Here is a 20,839-nt window from a genome sequence, read left to right on the forward strand (position 1 = left end):
AAATCATTTAAAGGCCCATAACTGATCTATCTTTGAAATGTGATGTGATTATTATTTTAACTTTGTTAATGTAACTTATTTTCTCAATTACTTTTCTGCATTTGTATGTAGGCTAGTTGCTTTGGTTGAAATAATTGATTCAGCATTCAAAATAGCTAGAGTCTCTTTCATAATTTCATTTAACCTTTCAGCTACAACAATAGCTTCTGTCAGGGCCTGAAATAATTGCGTGTTTAGGCTATTTTAGTGTGAAATACACATGTATGGGATCAGACTTGTAACAAAACTTGTACTACTCTTTAACTTATTTGTTGTTTGCTGTATAGTTTGCAGTCTGATCCGACTTCACCTTGCACAGCCTGTAAGGTCACACAGACAGCATTCTCTCTGTTTGTTATATGTTAACTATCTCATCAAACACAGTCCTGTATTCACTCCTGATCCTGTTCGTCCCTAACTCTTTATTTCTTCCATCATGTACATTGTCTCCGATACATATTTTCTGAAATTTAAACACATGCTCTATATATACTGACAATGATCATAATAAACAGTTCAATACCACATTTTGTTCAATGAGCTTGTTTCTTTTAGCTAAAATTAAATGTATATTTTATCTGTATTGTTATTATTTAATTGTTTTTTATATAGCCCTATGTAAAATATATGATTACTTCTTCCATTAATGGTGGTATATTCTACCACACCTGTTCTGCTTGATTTCATTTTATTATAACTTTTTTGTTTCTTAATATGTCACAATCAATTATCTTGCTAGTTACTATATTTTTATATTTACTGGTATCATTACCCCTATCTTTATCATCAAAGTAATCGCTATCACTTCATTTACTTTCCTCTGCTGTTCCTCTCCCCTGTCCCCCCCCCCAGCCCCTCATTGAAGTAAAACTGTTTATTATAACAACTCACCAGTATATAGACTTACAACATTTACTTAAGCCAGTTTTATATCTTTAACATTTCATTTTAAAACATTGTAAATACTTTGTACAATATTACTGCTATAACAATAAATATAGACTTACAACATTTACTTAAGCCAGTTTTATATCTTTAACATTTCATTTTAAAACATTATAAATACTTTGTACAATATTACTGCTATAACAATAAAATAATTACATTCTCAGATATACTTTTTACTTTTACACTCTATTTACATGTAAGCCTCCCAGCAGGATAATAAAGTAGTAACCATATAATATTTTAAATCTTCTAATAGATATTTCCCTTTATGTGTCTTCTTGAGGACTGGCTTGATCTCTGATCTCAGATGGCCCCAGACTGTCAGCTGGCAGAGGACCTGGAGATCTGTCACTGAAAATAAAATAAAAACGGTTATCTGTGTTTCAACCTTAACTCATTCAAAAGACAACATTTTCACCTGTTTTCGTCACTCTTACCCTTCTCCATCTTTCTCTGTCTGTTAAGGAAGATGGACAATAACATTAGCACAAACCTTTCAATAAGTATGTATTCAGTAAAGCATCACATTTATGAATTGTTACCTTGGGCCTCTGTGATGCACTACCTCCAATCCTCCTGGGCACCCCGAGGGTCTCGAAAGAGTGACTCCGCACTCTTATGGCTCTCTAATGACAGAAGAAAAATTGTACATTTAAAATAGTATTGCCAAGTATGGGAGAGTACTGTTGAAATTAGAGGCCAACATTAACCTTGAAGTTTTCAATGAATCCTCCACTCCCCTCAGACACCACCCGAGGACCCTCTGAGGATGGGAGAGACGCTATTGATGGATCCCCCATCATGCACTGGGAACGAGTGCAGAGTTCAGCATGCAGGCTCTCCAGCAGCAATGAGCGAGTGCGGAGCTTTTGTAGGAGAAGAGGGTCAGGAGAGCGCACATTGCAGAGAGAAATCAGAGCTTGGCCATTCATAAATAAAACATTAAAATGTGTTTTGAATGCCTACCTCTAGTCTGCTGAATTGTTGTGCTTTATAGCATGAAATCTCTGCGTTGATGAGTTTCGTCAGAAGGAATTCTCTCAGCAAGGCACGCTAAAAACACAGGACAGAGGAAGATTTGTGTCTGTTTGTAAAGTCTGAATAAGGTGAAAGCAAAGGAAAAAATAAGGCTGCTGTGAAGTAATATTGAAGAAATTAAAACAGCTTTTCTGATGTTTTTATTGTTACTTACATCAGTGAAGATGGGAGGATCCGGAAGCACCGGACCAAACGGAGGAACATCCTCTCTGGCTGTGACGGACACCTGAGAAGGGAAAATATTTTCACTTATCTATCAACTTGACTGCAATTAACTGATACTAGCTCAGCATTAGTGTGCATTTCTATTAAAGTAATGCAAAACATTAGCACAGAATTGTGTTTGTCAACCGGAGAGCAGTGACAAGATTTTTTTTTATCGTCCCGTGATGAACTTGATTATTTTATATATTATTGATGAAGGATTAAAAAAAGGTTAATTGTTTATGTTAAAAAGACAAATATAAGCTAACATGTTAGATTGTTAGATTTTAAATCAATTTCCAGCATTGCTCAGGCCCAGTGTGCCTTATAATATTAGGAAACAATGTTCCCATCAATTAACTTATTAGAGGGAGGATACATTTAACTTAGGTTTGTTTTTCACCCACCTGGTACGCAGTTTCACTCGTATCCTCCGCCCTCTTTATCCTCCGGACCACCAGGAAACAGTGTAGAAAGTGAGACTTGATAACGTCAGATAGAAAAGGGGACTGGCCTTCCTGGTAGACCAACGCTACAATGTCGTTACCAATGTGCCTTTTTCTTTGTAACTGTGTAGGAAGAAAGATAATGTGTCATTGTTTTTGTACTAGTCCCAAAATACCCTCAGAAACTGTCCTGTGAATCATCAGGGTGATAACCGACCTGCTGCGGGTCACCGTCTGTGAAAGGCAGTTTAGTTGCGACATGGAACGTGATTTCTCTCCCATGAAAGGAAGTGAAGACGGCCTCACTTCCTGTCTGACCATGACACACATCCAATCCTCCCCTGAACCTAAGGATAGTGAGGAGTATAAATCATGTGATATTATTCCTTGCATGTGTCTGTGTTTTTCATTGCCATATCTACACTGTAGCTAATGTGCACATGACAATAAAGCGTTTAATCTTGAATCTTGTCATTCATGCGGCTTAAAAACATCAACAAGCTACACTTTACCTGGTGAAGCCTTGCAGTTGAATGGTCTCTCCCAAAATAGAAAGGAGCTCTTTAAACTCTTCACTTTCCTCATTGTTACTGAGGATGTCCTCCTCATTGAACTACAGAGAGATGGATGTTTTTCAAAATGGTCGGTTACGATTTATGCAATATTTTATTTGTTATTTGAATGAACGCAGGATTTTTCTGCACAATTTCTTACCTGCCTGTCCTTTTGGTACAAAACCCCAAACTTGAAATTAGGAGACACTCTGTGTTCATCAAATGTAGTTATGAGTTCTGGAGCCTGAGGGATGAGTGGGAGGGAGAAGAGCTTTAAAAGAAGTTAACATAACTGGTCATTTTATTGAAGTTATTTGGAGTATTAGAGTATTACCTTGAGGTAGCTGACAACTTCAAACTTTGAGACAGTCACTCTGTCACAGAGCATCTAGACAGAATACAATGTATTTTATAGACTTCAAATACTTCTGTACTTGGCTTAATATAAATACTTCAACCTTCCAACAATAAGTTTAATACCTTTGCTAATTCAACAGCAGATGGGATGTTGGGGAAAAGAGAGACAGAGAAAGCTCCATGCAGAGAGCACTCCTTCATTCTGTGAGACAAGAAACACAATCTCTCTTTTTGCCTAAAATGTTTGATTGCTTGGAATGAACAGTTAAAGGATTTAAATAAATTCAAATAAAGATTCAAAGACTTTGCTCACAAATTATTCTGCGCAGTGAAGCACAAACAATGATGTAAAGTATCAAGTGGAGAGGCACTTTAAAGCTTGTGTAGGTCACTTTTATAAAATATATATTTGGGACATATTTGCTGGAACTATTACTTTATCCTGAGAACAGTGCATGTGGCAGACATCTGTGAACAAATCTGATCAGCTGAAAAAGATCCTTTCTCTACCCCATCAGTGGTGTGCATTAGAAGTGCATTAGAATCACTGAGGGTAAAGAGAGGAACAAGTTATTTATTTTTACAGGTTATCTGTCTCATGTACTGCCCTCAGGATATAGTGATAGTTTTAGCAATTGTATATATCCTAATACACATATGTTGTTATTGTATTGCAGCTTTCATCATACAAAAATCGTATTTGGCCAAAATGGCTGAAGATGTCAACCTGAGTATCACCCGCAGCTTGCTCTCCTCTTCCTCCAAACACACAGAGAGAACCAGATGCCCCAAAGCAGGATCCACTGCTGTGAATGAGTGATGGTACTAAAGGGGGGGTGGGGGGGGAAACATGAGAAAACATGATTTCAGGAATGATAACACTTTCCTAGATGCTTTAGATAAAGTCTGCTTACTCGTGAGCGGAAGAACTTGTGGTAGATTTTAGCCTCCCGATCTCTCTCCATGATGTCGTAGCACTCGGGGACGAAGCCATAGTGGGAGGAGGTGGGACTCACATCTACAAGCCTCTGCAGTGGGGGGTCTACCCAGTAGCCCCCTAGCTTCGGAGGGAGGATGAGCGGCAGGTCTGCACCTATCGTGAGAAGCTGAGACTAAAATAGACACAAAGGAGCACCTGATGATGATGAGGGTCTGTCGTTTCTGTTGTTAGGGAAAACAAATGTCATGGCGACGGCGTTCATAGAAAGGTCAGTGTCAACACACACGGGATCACACCGTATAGGGAGACCACTCTGTGCCTTTTCTATTCTCAGGTCGAAGACTCACCTTCAGAGGAAGAGGGAATTCACACCGCTGCTCATCGATCCTGCTGCCCTGATGGACGGGGGGAGTATTGATAAGATGATAAAAAACTTATCTTGCTCAGACGCCACTGAACACTGCACAGGATCAATGGTGATGCAACTCACCTGCAGCTTTTCAATGATTTCAAACAGCTCTGTGTCCTGATACGAACAACAGGCAGCAGACGTCACACACAAATGCAGACGGAGAGAAAGGGAAGGAGAAACGTGGGGAGGAAGAGGAACATGACAAATTGTTCAGCTTCAAATGGAAACTTGTCAGAAATGCCGTATTTTAGAACATATAAATGTATATAATTAAAATAGGATGCTGAACATTTTGATGGTATCACCCTCTGGTTGCTGCTGGCAGGGAGGAAAGGCTTTCTGTCACCGGCAGGAGAGTCCAGTAAGTTTTCCTCTGCAGTTTCAGGTCTGCAGCAACAGGTTCATTTACAAATCGTCACTTCTCATTCAGCTCTTAATTTAAACAATAAATATTGAATGTTGAAAACAGCCTCAATACGATGGAAAATAAAACCTTACCTCGTCTCATCCCCACATGTGAATCTGTCCACACTGTAAACAAGGAAGTGAGAACTACTCGGAGAAGAAAATGGAACATCTTACATAGACACGGTTACTTTTTTTCTCTAACAAATATTAAATAAATACTGTTACTTAAACTATTCAGTCTACTATCTTTCAGTTTATGCAGCTAAATAAATGACATAGTTTGAGACGAAAAATATTTTACTCACCCTCCATATGCTCCAAAAGTGAAACTTCTCTTTCTGGAGAAAGACATGTCATTCCTCTTTTCTCTCTCCATAGCTTTGGTGTCACTGTGAGTGTTTGCACATGACAGTTTGCTACCAAGTCAATCAGGACTGGCTAAGGTTGAATTAATTCACTCTATCATTCTGCCACTCCTCCTCCTCTCTGCCCCCTGCCTCTCGCTCATTTAAGCTTCCCTTTCCTCCCTCCGTCCTGCTGTCAGCCAGACGTTCAGCTGTAACTCGCTCATGGTTACAGGTGTAGCAGCTGACATAAACTATACAACTGACGAGCTGCTTCTTGACATCGATCCTCCTGCATGTGGATTTTCAGACTGACTGAACTTAAAGATAGAATTGTAAATAAATAAATAAAAGGGTGAGACATTTTCTCCGGGACCTGTTACCCTTTGAGTCAGTAAGGATCATCAATTATTGACAGCACACACAGTGAGGGTGAGGAGATGGACAGCAGGGGAGGGTGAGGTAAACCTGAGGATAGGGAGAAAGAGAGTGAGAGTGAGGAGGTGTGCACATTTGAATTGTATCACAAATGATACAAATTACATTTCTGTGTCTTATGATAACAGTGTTTGCATGGATGATGAAAAAGGGAGTTAGATCTACAAAACCGATAAAAGTAACATTTTTAGAAAAAAGGGAATGATATTGAAAGAAATGTTTTCATTTGAGCCCTTCTTTCAAACTTTAGAAAAAAGCTGTTTCATGGTCATGTCTTTTGACCAGAGTTGGAAGCAGTACTTAGATAGTTTATTTAAGTAAAATACTCCTCAACATCCCAGATCTATATACTTCTATACTATAGCCTTCGCTGTCTTTCTTATAATTAGTAGGTAAGGCTCAGGAAGTGGTATCTTCACTTTCTTTGGAAGAAAGCTTGCAGTACGAAGTGCTTAAAGAGTCGATCTTGCGTGCTTATGAGCTTGTGCCAGAGGCCTACAGACAAAAGTTCAGACACCATAAAAAGTCTGCTACGCAGACATTTGTTGAGTTTGCGCGAGAGAAGGGCATTCTCTTTGATAAATGGTGTGCGGCTAATGAAGTGAAGGATCATTTTGAGTCTCTTCGTCAGTTACTTCTCTTGGAAGATGTTAAGATTAATTATTTGCCTGAAAGGATGGTGATATTCTTAAATGAACAGAAGGTCACTTCACTGGCAAAGGCAGCTGTTTTAGCGGATGGATTTATGCTCACTCACAAGACTGTTTTATTCACCCTTGCGCCCAGATAAAGCTTCAGAGTCGCAAACTGGAAGACCTGATCTTGGCCGAACAACTTTTGAAAGGTCTCGAGGACCACCATCACCTCCACGGGGGCCCCGTGAGTGTAACTACTGCCATAAAACGGGACACCTTATTTCAGGGTGTCATTTCTTAAAGCGTAAACAACAATTTTCTCAACGCTTTCAAACGCCAAAATGGCATGGGACTCATTAAAGGAGTTTCCCTATCAGACATAGAAATGTCCCAGGAAGATGATATACCTGATCCTTGCTTCAAACCCTTTATTTCAAAGGGCTTTGTTTCTTTAACAGGGGATCCTAAAGACCAGCTGCCAGTACAGGTACTTAGGGACACAGGAGGTTCTCAGTCTATTATTAGAGAAGGCATCTTACCTTTAACCTCCAGATCATCATGTGGATCAAGTGCTGTTGTTCAAGGGGTAGGCATGACACTAGTTGCGGCTCCTTTGCACAATGTTTATATTCACTCATCTCTTGTCAAAGAATTCTTTAAAGTAGCTGTCCTCCCTGCCTTGCCCATCAAAGGTGTTGATTTCATACTCAGTAATTACTTGGCTGGGGGCAAAGTTAAGCCAGTACCTGAGGTAATTGATTCTCCTGATCTAAGTTTAGATGCAGAGAAATCAGCTGAAGTACCTCCCGAAATCTTTCCTGCTTGTGTTGTTACAAGGGCCCAGTCAAAGAAATATGGAGAGGACTTGTCTGATTCTTTTCTTGCTACAGGGCAGTTTCTTGAAGACATGACTGTGTCGGACCGACTGCCAGAGGAGGCCTGGTCTGCTGGTGCTGGGTCACCCAGTAACAGCTCAGAGCTTGTACAACTGCCTGCCACTCGGGAAGAATTCATGGCAGCCGAGTTAAATGATGAAACAATTTCTAAATGTCTGTCTTCTGTTATCAGTCAGGAGGTTGAAAAAACCCTCAGCTCCGAGCTCGGCAGAATCTGCACCTGGCTCGCCGATAATACATTATCATTACACCTGGGTAAAACAGAGTCCATTCTCTTCGGTTTGAAACATAATCTCAGCAAATCCGACGACTTCTCAGTTGCAGTGGGTGACATTATTGTCACAAGTAAGAAGGAAATTACATACCAAGGATCTATTCTTGAGGCAAACCTCTCCTGTGATAAAATGGCATCCAATGTAATAAAAAAAGTCAATCAAAGAACTAGATTCCTATACCGGATCTCCTCTCTGGTAAACAAAAACACCCTGAAAACTCTGGCAGGAGCACTCATTCAAGGGTACTATGACTATGCTTGCACGTCATGGTACCATAGCACCTCCAAGGCGCTAAAAATAAAACTTCAAACATCGCAAAATAAACTGGTCAGACTACTGCTTGACCTTTCATCTAGAACCCACCTCACCTCTGCCCACTTTGACAACCTAGGATGGCTTAGAGTAGACGACAGAGTACAGCTACTTGCAATGGGCCTGGTCTACAAGATCCACTACACCTCTATGGTACCCATGTACATGTCAAAATTCTTCCCAAAGGTCAAGGAATACCATGATCATAACACCAGAGGGAGCTCCACAAATCATGTGAAACCCAGATTTGGCACAAAAAAGGGGGAATACACGTTTCGCAATTATGCCACATCAAGGTGGAAGGCTCTTCCCACAACTGTAAAGGAAAGTAAAACTATACTTACCTTCAAAACCTCTCTTAAAGAGCACCTTCGGGGGAGAGCATTGCAAAACTGGCCCCGGTAATGGTACAAATCTCAACCTGTCGTTCAATGGACAGCTTCCCCCCCCCCCCATCTATGTATATACTCGCATTTTAGACTCTGTTACTAACTGTATATCTGTAGACTTGGTATGTCTTAAATGTCCGGTTAGGATGCATTAGAACAAAATGAAAATTGTAAATAAGCAATCTGTATGAAAAAAACCACCTGTATGTAAATTGTAAATAAGCCATCTGTCTGTCAAATATGTCTTATATGTCTTAAATGATATGATGAATTGGAAATGGGGGACCCTGATGTAAACAAGACGAAAGTCTTTCTCTGGTCTGCATCCCCTTAACAATTGTATGTTTTGAGCTGTACTGTACTGTACCCAATATACAAGCTGTTAATAAACTTTTCAATCAATCAATCAATCAAGGCCAAGTCAAAGAAGATGGCTTACATTATGGAAGATGGCCTATTAATGCGTCGCTGGATTAGTGATGCCTGTGAGGAGTCAGACTCCTTTGCGATTTATCAGGTTGTCGTGCCAACAGCCTATCGTTCTCAGGTGATGTCCTTGGATCATGATCATCCGTGGTCAGGTCACATGGGGGTAACAAAAACGTATGAAAGAGTTTTAAAACACTTCTTTTTGCCAGGACTTAAGTCTGATGTAGTTCTTTATTGTCAAACATGTCATGTGTGCCAAGTTGTTGGTAAACCGAATCAGGTGATTCACCCTGTTCCTCTCATTCCTATTCCAGTAATGGGAGAGCCATTTGAAAGGGTGATTGTGGATTGTGTGGGACCCTTGCCAAAAACTAAAACTGGAAACCAGTTTCTCTTAACTGTCATGTGTGCTTCCACTAGGTTCCCAGAAGCCATCCCACTATGGAAAATCACTGCCCCGGTCATCACCAAGGCACTTCTGAAGTTTTTCTCCATGTTTGGTCTACCGAAGGTAGTTCAAACAGACCAAGGTACCAACTTCATGTCTAAAGTGTTTGCCCGGGTACTTGACACCTTAGGTATCAAGCATGTGACATCCAGCCCATATCATCCTGAAACTCAGGGGGCATTAGAGAGGTTTCACCAGACTATGAAATGCATGTTAAGAAAACATTGCCACAAGTCTCATAAAGATTGGGATGATGGTGTTCCTTTAGTGTTATTTGCTGCCCGTGAAGCTGTTCAGGAGTCTCTTGGTTTTAGTCCTGCTGAGCTAGTGTTTGAACATGAGGTCAGAGGTTCTTAAAGAGCATTTGATCATGCCAACGAAAAAAGTTTGCAGTATCCCGGAGTATGTCGCCAAACTTAGGGATCGTCTACATCGTGCTTGCTCCTTGGCTAGGGAAGCTCTGACCTCTACCCAGGGGAACATGAAGAAACGCTACGACCAGAAGGCGGTAGCGTGCTTGTTTCAGCCAGGTGACAAGGTGTTGGTTCTATTGCCTGTACCTGGTTCTGCTCTGTCTACTAAATGTTATGGCCCTTATGTTGTAGATAAGAAGCTCGTTGAAACAAACTACGTCATTCAAACACCTGACCGCAGACGTCCTACCAGAGAGTGTCATATCAACATGCTGAAGAAGTACTGCACCAGGGATGACCAAAATGAGTCTTCCAAAGCTCACCAGGTGGAGACAACCGTCTCCCCTATGGCTTCAGTTTCGAGGGTGAGCTCAAATGAGGATGAGGATGAGTTGGTGATGCGCAGTGCAACACCACAGGGTGCAAGACTAAGCAATACTGAGGTATTGGCTGATTTGCCCAATTACTTGTCTCATCTTCCTGATAACCAAGAAGGTGATGTTTATTGTCAGGTCCAAACATACTGTTTGGATTTATATGTGTGGGGGTGTTACGTGCCAGGCAGGCTGTACAACATTTCTTTAGTTACTACAAGTATGCATAGAATGATGGGTATAGTGCAAAACAAGTAATTATCAGTAACGTGTATTTTATGTATTTCATTTGCAATTGCAGTGAATTACTGCTACCACAATAAAAAATAATGGGGCAATAAAACAACTTACAAATGTAGGGCTAACGTTGAGTCATTCATGTGAGTCCCTCATTTGCAAACTGAAATTACTCAACAGAACGCTATGAATACCTTGTTTTACAAAAAAATGGATGTCTTGGACTGTTTGGTACTACTGCAGAGCTCTTCACACTGACCTGGCCATTGTGGGAATAGGGTGGAAGACCAGATAATCCAGGAAGTAGCCGTGGACCTTCAAATGTGGATTAGTTTCTTCAGAGACCCCTGGGACTGGTCGGACCAGATGTACTCCATGTTTAGATATTGCAACGCAGGCCAAGCAGGATGTATTAAACTGCAGTGCAAAATAACATATTGAAGAAGTGCATATATGTCGTTTGATGTAGAGTTTGTGAGAAGACATGTGTAGCCTACTACTGGTGGCAGTAATAATAATGAAACGCCTTTCACCACTCACTAACATTTTGATGAGTTACTGTAATTTAATTGCACAGTTTTCTCTCAGTAACTATAATAAATGACTATCATTTTTTTGTATTTTAATTAAGCAACTTGATTATATATGTTATATGAACGATCGGATGTCACGTCTCAGCTGGTCCACGTTTAAGCACTTACATTTCTGAATGGATTTTCTATATTTAATGGAGTGTTTATTTGAGTGAAAGTATAGGGGTAATCAACGTTTTGGTTGTGTTTATAGTTTGTAATCCTCGCTGTTAGTAACTGTTACATATCCTGCATGTATATCTTTTCGCTTTTTAAATTACTTATTTGTATTTATAATTGCAAGTTACTGGACAGAAATGTCTGTATTGTTTTGGTTTGAACTGCTACACCCCTGTTAAACCTCACTCAGTGGTATACTCCAGATGACAGCTCAACCTGAGCTAGCCTACATGTCCGACCCAGCCGACTGCTAGAACCACAGAAAGCGTACATTTAATCAAGAGCTTCTCGTTTTATTTGTGCCATTATAGCCTATTTTCAATCTAATAATTACCAACATGTCTGCTCCGAAGAAGGGAGACTTGTCTTCAAGCGAAAAGGAGTTGTTTCAGGTTATTACTGCAGGTAAGCCCCTTTCGGCTAATGCTAATCCCTGTTTAAACACACACACTGGGTTAGCTCTTATTAGCTTGTATGATACATTATTATACAGATTTTACGAAATAATGTCAGACTGACAATGTTTGTGATCGAGGACTGGCTTTTTAACCATGGCAATTAACTTAGATATGAGTTTGCATGATATGCTTTGTAGTAGCTAAGGTTAGATAGCAGCTAGCTTGTAATGTGTAGCTTGTAGCACATGTCCACCTGAGTGAAAGGAACTTCTCGAAAACATGCATTTCTACTTTGTTTCTGTGAGATTCTTTGTACTATGTATGTTAAATGTAACAAGTGCATTATAACAGATGCATTCATGACCTAGATCTTTTAAATATATCTTCAGCAGCTGTACATACCGCTGTACAAACTTGGTGTTCGTATTTATACTTCAATAAAACTGAATCTTTTGCACTAAAGGAAATACTCAAGAGGCCTCGAGGCTGCTGGGGTGCAAGGATGTTCGAGTCAACTGCTTGGATGAGGTAACACATCTAAGTGTATCTTAGATTCAAACGTGTATCAAAACTCTGAAAAATATAATGCATACGTAAAAGCATATGTAAAAGATTACTCGCATTTATTTTAATTAATCATATCTTATTATATTTTTGATGTTTGAGACTTTATGGGTTATTTGAGGCACACAAATCTAGACTTACATTGGACAGGAATCTACCTGCAGCAGTTTTTGAACACATTTAAACAGTCCTCTAAGACTCCTCTATACTGTCAGTATCAACAGTGAAATGTTTGTTTATTCTCAAACTCAATAACAACCAACGCTGCTAAGCTTTTATTTAGCTAATTGTTTTGGTTTTAACATTATTATTTCCTCAATCGACTTACCAGAAGCAACACGTAGTTATATTTTCTATAAAAAATAATTTTAAACCTCATTCTACCTGGCAGGTTTTATAACGTGTACGTGGAATTAATACTTTTGACACCATTAACTTGCATTTCTTACTTGAATGTTATAATATTAACCAAAGTGTAAAATGTAGAAGGTAAAACATACTAGTCCCTCAGAATAGCTCTTCCTTTGTTTGATGACATATGTGAGGGACAAAAGGACTTGGAGGACGTCCTTCATGTCCTTCTTTCTTTCTTTCTGTCATTCTTTTGTGTCCACCTGTCAAAATCAGGTGTTTCAACGGATGTTCTCTTAAATAATGAAAGCTGTGTGAGTTTTCTACATGTTGTTATTCTCCTGGTTACTTGAGAAAAAAGGATTTTAAATAATACAAATGGAAACATTTGGGTGAAAAATGCCAAAATGTTTGGTAATGGTTTTGTTTGTAATAACCACAATTACTATACATTTCTAAGTTTTAAATATTTTTGCAACCTTTTTCATGTTCCTCGTGTAAAAGATAAATTCATGTAAATGACACGGTGCCTGACAGCTTGTCCTCTCCACAGTATGGAATGACGCCTCTGATGCACGCTGCTTACAAAGGGAAAGCAGACATGTGCAAGTTGCTGCTGCAACACGGAGCGGATGTGAACTGCAATCAACATGAGCATGGTTACACAGCGCTGATGTTTGCCGGCCTGTCAGGTTAGAGTTAATTCTCACAGCCATATGATTCAAAATCTCATCTCTGTTGTTGTTTTGGAATGTTGCATTTGCTATGATTCCTCTTCCTCTGTTGCTGTAGGAAAGACTGATATCACATGGATGATGCTGGACGCCGGGGCGGAAACGGACGTGGTCAACTCTGTTGGAAGGACCGCCGCACAAATGGCCGCTTTTGTCGGTACGTCTCTTTCACTCATTCTTCCCAGTGTTGTGAAGACACTTATTTTTCAGCCAGCAACATTTCCCCAATAATTTTGTTTTTTGATAAAATATTTCTTGGTCCACAATTTACACTACTAACATCCATTCGTTTTTGTTTTGTGAATATTTGTTTGTTGAAAAGGAAATACATATATTTTGTGCTGCATTCATGTATCAATATAATCATATTGAGAGTTTTTTTGTCTTGTAAATAGTGTTCATCTCATAATACTCCCAAATGGTTGAAGAATTGGTGTATATGTCTTTTGCATTTACACAAACGTGTCTCTAGTGTTTACTGTTAAATAGCCTAACTTGCTACTAACTAAATGTAATCATGTGACAAACATTGCTTTCAAAGATTGAAAAATGATCGGTGTCTTCTTTTCCGTCCTCAGGGCAACACGACTGTGTCACAGTGATCAACAACTTCTTCTCCCGTGCCAAGCTGGATTACTACTCCAAGCTCCAGGGTTTGGAGAAGGAACCCAAGCTGCCCTCCAAGCTGGCCGGACCCCTCCACAAGGTCATCATGAGCACCAACCTGAACCCCGTCAAGGTAGGACACTGCAGGACAAATATGTTCAAATGCAGACTGAAGAAATTATCTCCAATGCAGACTCTCCATCTAACAGCTTCCTCTTACAAACATGCCTTAGCTCCAGAGTCTAACAAGGTTTTAGAGTGCAATTGGTAGAGAGCTCATTTGAATACTTAGTCAATCAAGGAACATCATCAGTGATCCAAAATTCTTTAAATAAAAAATTGTAACGAAACAGTCCTGATTATTCATTTTCAACACCATCCAAAATGGCCTAGAGATACAGTACCTTCCTCAAAGGTCTGGAAGAAAAAAAACACCAAGGTGACACCGCAAACACACATCACATGGGATATTCTATTTTCTGAGAGGTAGATTTGGTTATTAGTGGAACTTGATAAGTTGATGGTTTGCAGATGGTGATGCTGGTGAAAGAGAACCCCCTGGTGGCGGAGGCGGAGGCTCTGGAGAAATGTCGCCGGGTTATGGAGCTCATCTGTGAGAAGTGCATCAAGCAGCAGGACATGAACGAGGTGCTGGCCATGAAGATGCACTACATCAGCTGCGTGCTGGGGAAGTGTGCCTCCTTCCTCAAGGACCGCGAGGACAAGCTGGATGGCCTCATCAAGAGGTGAGGCCAGGGGGGATGTTTACTAAGGACTGTGGCCCTTTTTAGCCAGATTGCACTTGTCATTGTTTACTAAAGGACCATATTGAGGTTTACCGTAGTCAGTATAATGACTGGAGATCTGACTATTCCAGTATGACTTCTGTACGGTTAACATTAAACCCCAGGCTGAAAATGAATCTTACAAAATGTGTTGAAGTACTGTCTTTTCTCCTTGACCCCCCGTCCTGCAGTTTGCTGAAGGGTCGTGACAGCGATGGCTTCCCCCTTTTCCAGGAGAAGTTTCTCAGAGAGTGCATCCGCAAGTTTCCCTTCTGTGACGCCACTCTCCTGCAGCAGCTGGTGCGGAGTATCGCCCCTGTGGAGATTGTGAGTCTGGATGAATGATAAAAGATTATTTTATTCAGCAACGTGTTCAAAGCCAGTATTTCTTTAAATCACAGTGGAAATGTAAGGCTTTCAGTTAAGATTTTGTGAAGGTTTGATGTGTTTAAATGGAGCTCTGTCTAGTTAACAGAAAACTCCTTTATTTCAGACACACTTTACTTGGGAGACAATTCCAAATATATAAAACTAGTTTGTTTAATTGTTTTTCTTCTCCATTTTCTTTCCTTTCGCTGACGCAGGGTAACGACCCCACAGCTCTGTCAGTGCTGACTCAGGCCATCACAGGTCAGGTCGGCTTCATGGACGCAGAGTTCTGTACCACCTGTGGAGAGAAGGGAGCGGAGAAGAGATGCTCCATCTGTAAAATGGTGAGTGTCAAAACAGCATTTTTTTTGCATGTGTAAAATGTTCAGTGTTATACTTGGTAGATGCTTTCCCTCATCAATACACAGAGAAAAACAAAATGCACAAACTGTCAAAGTAAAGCTCTCTTCATGCTGGTGTTCATTCTCTCTTCCTTTTTGGTATTATTATCATTGCATCCCATGTTAAATAAAATGTCTAATTTGTTTATTTAGGTGATCTACTGTGACCAGGCCTGCCAGAAGATGCACTGGTTCACCCACAAGAAAGTGTGCAAGACGCTCAAAGAGCAGAGGAAGAAGCAGGAGGAAGAATCGGCCCAACTGAGGATGGAGCAGGGTAATGGTACTTCATCAACATCTGTCTAATAGACAAAATATGTCAAAGAATAAAACACTACAACGGTGTCAAACACATCCAAATAGTGTTTAATGGTAAGAGGTAATTCCTTCATAATTATAAGTAAGTAAAGAAGGACAGACAGTTAATTTAATCAGCAAATATCTGCAAAAGTGCAAAAGAAGCAGTAATAACTAATATTATAAAACGGACAAGTCAAATCAAGCAATCTGATTGGTTCTTAGCCGTGATATACTGAGCGTATACCACGGGTAGAATTGTAAGTTACTTTTCACAACAAGTCAGTATCCCTCCGCGTCTGAGAAAAACAGTATACAGTTGGGCTGAAAAGCAAACTGCTTTGCTTTTCAAACTGGAACAAGAAAGCCGCGGAGAAGTAACGGGGCAGAAACCCTCCTTTTTTTTACGCAGCGGTCCAGACATAGACATCAAACGGCAAAACATATTCAGTGTGCAGTTCCTTTGGCATTATGGCAGGGATATCTAGATACTTTCCAAGGTTTGACATAATGAATTGTGCTACTTTTAAAGCAATCAACGATGTTTTCAAATCTGTAATCAAAGAGGTCCGCAAAAACGCTATCGACCAATCAGATTGCTTGATTTGACTTGTCAGTTTTATAAATACATTTACATTTCTTCCGTTACGAAACAAACTTACAAAGCATAAGATGGAAACATTTAAGATTAACTTCGACCTCCGGGGGGGTCTTACTATGGAGGAGTGAATTGAGCAGTGCCTATCTCCAGAAAAAAAAAGCACCTAAACGACGACATGAAGAGCAGGTAGACCAACTGGAAAAGTACCACCATTCAAAAGCTTTCTGATGCGGGTCTTCAAACAAAGCAGAGAAATTATGACCGTTAGTGGCCACAGGTGCGAAAGCTCTCTCCAGAGCTACTGGAAGCCGAATCTCGCCACGCCAAGCAACAGCCGAGAACAACCTCAACCTATACAAGTAACCACGTAAGCCATGCTACTGATGCTGGACAGGTTTTCAGTGACTGCACAATAAACAACATACAAATGAATGTAAATAAATAGCCAAATAATGGATCAACGCTCTCTGTCTAATATGTTCGCTAGCTGTTAGTGTTGTTGCATAGCAACCACCTCGCACTATGTTTTGTGCAGAAGGCAACGGAGGGACTATTTTATTTTGAACATCATTATTTACTAATAAAAACTATTTAAATTAGAGTGTGTATTTTTCTTTCATATTGCCACACTTGGTAACCGTTTTATAAAAGCAATAGCTCACTTCAGGCCGTGATATATGCTCATTATATCACAGCTAAGGGGGTTGTTGACCCTCCGCTTCGCTTGCTTAAATATAACCAGCTATATATAGCAAAAACTACAGGTTACCAACCAAAAAAACTCCTTCAGAGTCAATTGGAATGATGCTGAAACCTGATTTTTAAATGAAATTCGAGTTTCTTCACACAGTCATTTATTTTCCATGTTACATATTGTCAGAATTAAGTAATGTTCATTATTCCAACATGAAGCGTGGGAATAGCTAAACTCAACCCCCGATGTCTTGATTTAGCATAAAAGCAGTTCAGAGCTAACAGAATTGTCTCTGTTTCAGAAGAGAGTGACACCGTGCAGGAGGCCATGCAGGAGCTCTCAGTGGAGACCAACAGTGAGGTCCCCCCCTCAGAAACTCCAGACCCCGCTCCCATTGCTGCTGCTGACAACTGAGGAACATCAGGAAGCACATCCATACAACACAGACAGAGCAAACTGGCAGTGAGACTGAAAGCCAGACGAGGACTGATCCAGCAGGAGATAAGAACCCATATTTATTATCGACCTGAGACCGTCAGAGGGCAGAGAGAAACTAACACACAAGGAAGGTTTGTGCTACAGCGGTCATCTTTATGTCATTTTTATATGTTCTTTTCCAGATATTGTCTTATGTGAATGTGAAAATGGCGTAGGCTGGTGTGTTTGTGGTCACTGGGAGGGAAGACATGAAGAGCTAATGGTTCACATGAATAATGGAAAGCATATTTCTGCCTTAAACTGTAGCATCCTGTGCAGGAGAGAAGTGACTGCGTAGCCAATCAGAGCTGTCGTTTGTTTGCAATATACCTAATTTTGTTATTTGGATTTTTCTTTTTTTACGGATAATGTTATGGGGGTGGATGGCATGGCTGCACTATATTGACCAAAAATGTATATTTTTTAAATGTAAACAACATGAATTTATTTTTTGTGCATGGTAAAGATGACGTTAATGCTCAGGATTTTCAAAACGGTAACAGAATTGAAAGGGTTTTTTCCCCCTCAAAATGCAGCAACATTCATTGATTAAACATTGTTGTACACAGCACAATAACACCACTACTAGGATACTTTTTCTTGTGATACATTTCATTTATTGTGCAGCCTGAAACCGACTGACTTGATTTAATCAAACACCAGATCCAACAAGGCTTTGTTTGTCTTGAACTCTGACAATCTACAATATGTCAACAACTTGATCTGAGTCTCGTTAAATAAAGACCAACTTCATCATGTCCATGTTGAGTGGTACACATACGATAATCAAATTCCTGTTTCCTTTTTTCTAACCATAACCTGTCTCCAGGCAGAATGCATTATTAAAGCAAGATACACAATAATGAAGACGTTTTCAAAAAGGTTCCAGAGGGCGAGAACACAGATTACTTTAAATTATTTCTCCACCCACTGAGCATTGCACTCTGATAACATTATGGGAGTCACAATTGACAGTTAAAAAAACCAAGTCAAATATATATAATTATTCTATTGGTTCCTCCTAGTCAAAACCTGGGCGCCTACCTAACCCACAATGCAACTCAATCACTTACAGTAGAGAATTAGCCAATATTTTCTTTTTGTTATTAGCCCTCACATTTATACAGGGATTTCATGCAGCTACACCAAGCCACAAAACGCTTTCCAATTGTTTTCACATTACATTTTCCCCAAGATCTGTAGTGGAGTGGAGTTATATGAAGGGCTCATATAACCGTAGGCATTACACTGAACACTATCATGTGTTTTGACTGAGTATTATAACATTTTGAGCAGAACACAGATTTATTAATACACTGCAAACAGATCTTGGCACTGACAAACGTCCGCTCAGATGGAGGACGATGTTGCCCGTCTGCAGAAGGCCACAGACTGGAGGACACGATGACGCTCCTGGCTGTAAATCTGGAAGGACTTCCTCCTCTCCACAGACTTCACCTCTGACACAACAGAAAGAGACCAGACGACTGACAAACTTTCACGGCAAAATATCACAAAACACACACTGTGTACTTGCAGCTTCGCAGGTTAAATGCATTTTCCTCTGAATGTTTTATACATCTTACGTTTTCTATCTAAAACCTTGATAGAAGGCAAGCAGTGGATCACATGGGGGCGATACCCAGGTTCATGGGAGATGGGAATAAGAAAAAAAGCTGCAGAAAAGCCCCTCGCTTTAAAAGATTTTGCTCTTAGCCACTCTGAATGAGTTTCATTTCTGACTTGCAGTCTGAAGCTGCTTCACCCTCCTGAGCTCGTACATCATGTCCAGAAGCTGGAGGCAGGTCAGTTGATTCAGGGCCCCTGTATGAGATGCCAGGGAGACACCATTAATATGGTATTTTTTTTTATCTTAGGTACACGTGGTGAACTAGTACTCAATGCTGAACTGTGTTGCATTCACCCAGTTGCAGAAAATAAGAATACATTCACAGCCAGTGAGCAGCCTTAAAGGTAGGGTAGGTAAGAATGGAGAAACCAGCTAGCGGTAGAATTTGAAAGTACCCAGCCGAAAAAAATCTGCCCCTTCCTTCAGACTTCCTTCCAGAGCCCCTCCTCCAACACACACAAACGTGCACATGACCAATGAGGGCACGAGATAAATGTGTGCACGAGATGGAAGGCTGACAGGCAGGTAGGCCATCCAGTTATTTAAGCCGGGCCGGCTAAAATAATTCGTCATGTTTTTCACAGCCCTACGGCTTCCACAGATGAAATGTTTGTATGTATTTATTGTCAAAGCATTTAATGTATTCATTGCTATCGGGATGTTAAGAGCATTCCATGGAATATAACAAAAAGTGTTTCTGAAGGGAATTACCTACCCCACCTTTAAATTGTGTGTGTTAAAGGAGCATGTATATATTTTGGGATTAAATATGTCCTCCTACAGTACAACATCTGTATAGAATAGTACAGACCAAAAAATAAATCTCAGATTTTAGGCAATATTAAAATATCTTTAACCACATTTAAGGGTGTCTCATGATAAATGTTAGATGAGCCTGACAGTTATTTACCCCGGCAAATGTTTCCTCTGTCTATCGAGGAAAGCAAACCAGCAACCTCCCAGTCAGAGGCCATTTTTTTACATTTCAAAATAACAGTATGTGTGTATATATATATATATATATTAATGTGTAATAGTGTTTGAGATAAATCAGTCAACCTCAGCCCCCTCCATTGTCCGTCCTCTGCATTTTCACACCTGTTGCTTGGAAACTCCTGTTGTGCTTGAAATCACAACAAACAAAAAAAGTGTTGTATTTTTTTTACTTTAAAATCACTTATATGTTTATTTTCTTGCATGGAGTATGGTAGATTTAGGTACATCTTGTTCATTTTGTAGGTGATTTAATATGGATCATTCACCTGCAGGGAAGACACATATCCAGCAGAGAGCAGTGTTCACCAGGATTAACAGGCACCAACGTGTCGATGTCAATTTCCTTTTTGTTTTCCTTGTTTATTCACATAAGGGTTCTCTACAATTGAAGCCCAAAACTATTTGTCTTTGGATCCAAGCTAAACATGTGACTGATTGCATACACAATTTCATACCGACACTGGAGAAACCAGTTGCTACAGTAAGTCTTCCTTATGTGCACGTGTGCACAAACATAACTGTGATATGTAGGCTACTTGTATAAGAAGCATGTGCGTGTATAAAAAACAGAGAGGAAAACTGAATGTCCCCCTCAGGGGATCAATAAATGTCCATCTTAATCTTAATCTTATGAATCCCTCTGTACTT

General features: G+C 40.0%; 2 protein-coding genes across 5 annotated transcripts; one reads left to right on the plus strand and one right to left on the minus strand.

Moving 5' to 3' along the window:
- Positions 1 to 1,052: 1,052 nt before the first annotated feature.
- Positions 1,053 to 10,932, minus strand: si:ch1073-90m23.1 (rap1 GTPase-activating protein 2). The gene is made up of 20 exons (XM_034211471.1): positions 10,796 to 10,932; positions 5,652 to 6,158; positions 5,437 to 5,490; positions 5,244 to 5,325; positions 5,017 to 5,052; positions 4,874 to 4,921; positions 4,501 to 4,698; positions 4,314 to 4,411; positions 3,710 to 3,788; positions 3,564 to 3,617; positions 3,390 to 3,473; positions 3,188 to 3,288; positions 2,893 to 3,022; positions 2,637 to 2,798; positions 2,180 to 2,251; positions 1,954 to 2,040; positions 1,698 to 1,853; positions 1,530 to 1,613; positions 1,425 to 1,444; positions 1,053 to 1,338 (listed from the first exon to the last, which is right to left on the minus strand). The coding sequence occupies exons 2-20, from the start codon at positions 5,720 to 5,722 to the stop codon at positions 1,254 to 1,256; spliced, it is 1,701 nt and encodes a 566-aa protein (XP_034067362.1). The 5' UTR covers positions 5,723 to 6,158; positions 10,796 to 10,932; the 3' UTR covers positions 1,053 to 1,253.
- Positions 10,933 to 11,491: 559 nt separating this feature from the next.
- On the plus strand, positions 11,492 to 18,351 carry ankmy2a (ankyrin repeat and MYND domain containing 2a). Of its 4 annotated transcripts, none has more exons than XM_034211283.1 (10): positions 11,492 to 11,693; positions 12,150 to 12,214; positions 13,155 to 13,293; positions 13,394 to 13,492; positions 13,914 to 14,074; positions 14,473 to 14,687; positions 14,918 to 15,053; positions 15,311 to 15,439; positions 15,650 to 15,779; positions 17,390 to 18,351. In XM_034211283.1, exons 1-10 carry the CDS (start codon positions 11,627 to 11,629, stop codon positions 17,500 to 17,502), a joined length of 1,254 nt encoding a protein of 417 aa, XP_034067174.1. In that variant the 5' UTR covers positions 11,492 to 11,626; the 3' UTR covers positions 17,503 to 18,351. The 4 variants fall into 4 exon arrangements, with proteins under 4 accessions (XP_034067174.1, XP_034067175.1, XP_034067176.1 ...); XM_034211284.1 differs by having other exon boundaries at positions 17,393 to 18,351; XM_034211285.1 differs by having other exon boundaries at positions 15,650 to 15,773.
- The last annotated feature ends 2,488 nt before the right edge of the window (positions 18,352 to 20,839 follow it).

This window comes from Gymnodraco acuticeps, unplaced genomic scaffold (assembly GCF_902827175.1).
Source record: "Gymnodraco acuticeps unplaced genomic scaffold, fGymAcu1.1, whole genome shotgun sequence".
NCBI lineage: Eukaryota > Metazoa > Chordata > Actinopteri > Perciformes > Bathydraconidae > Gymnodraco > Gymnodraco acuticeps.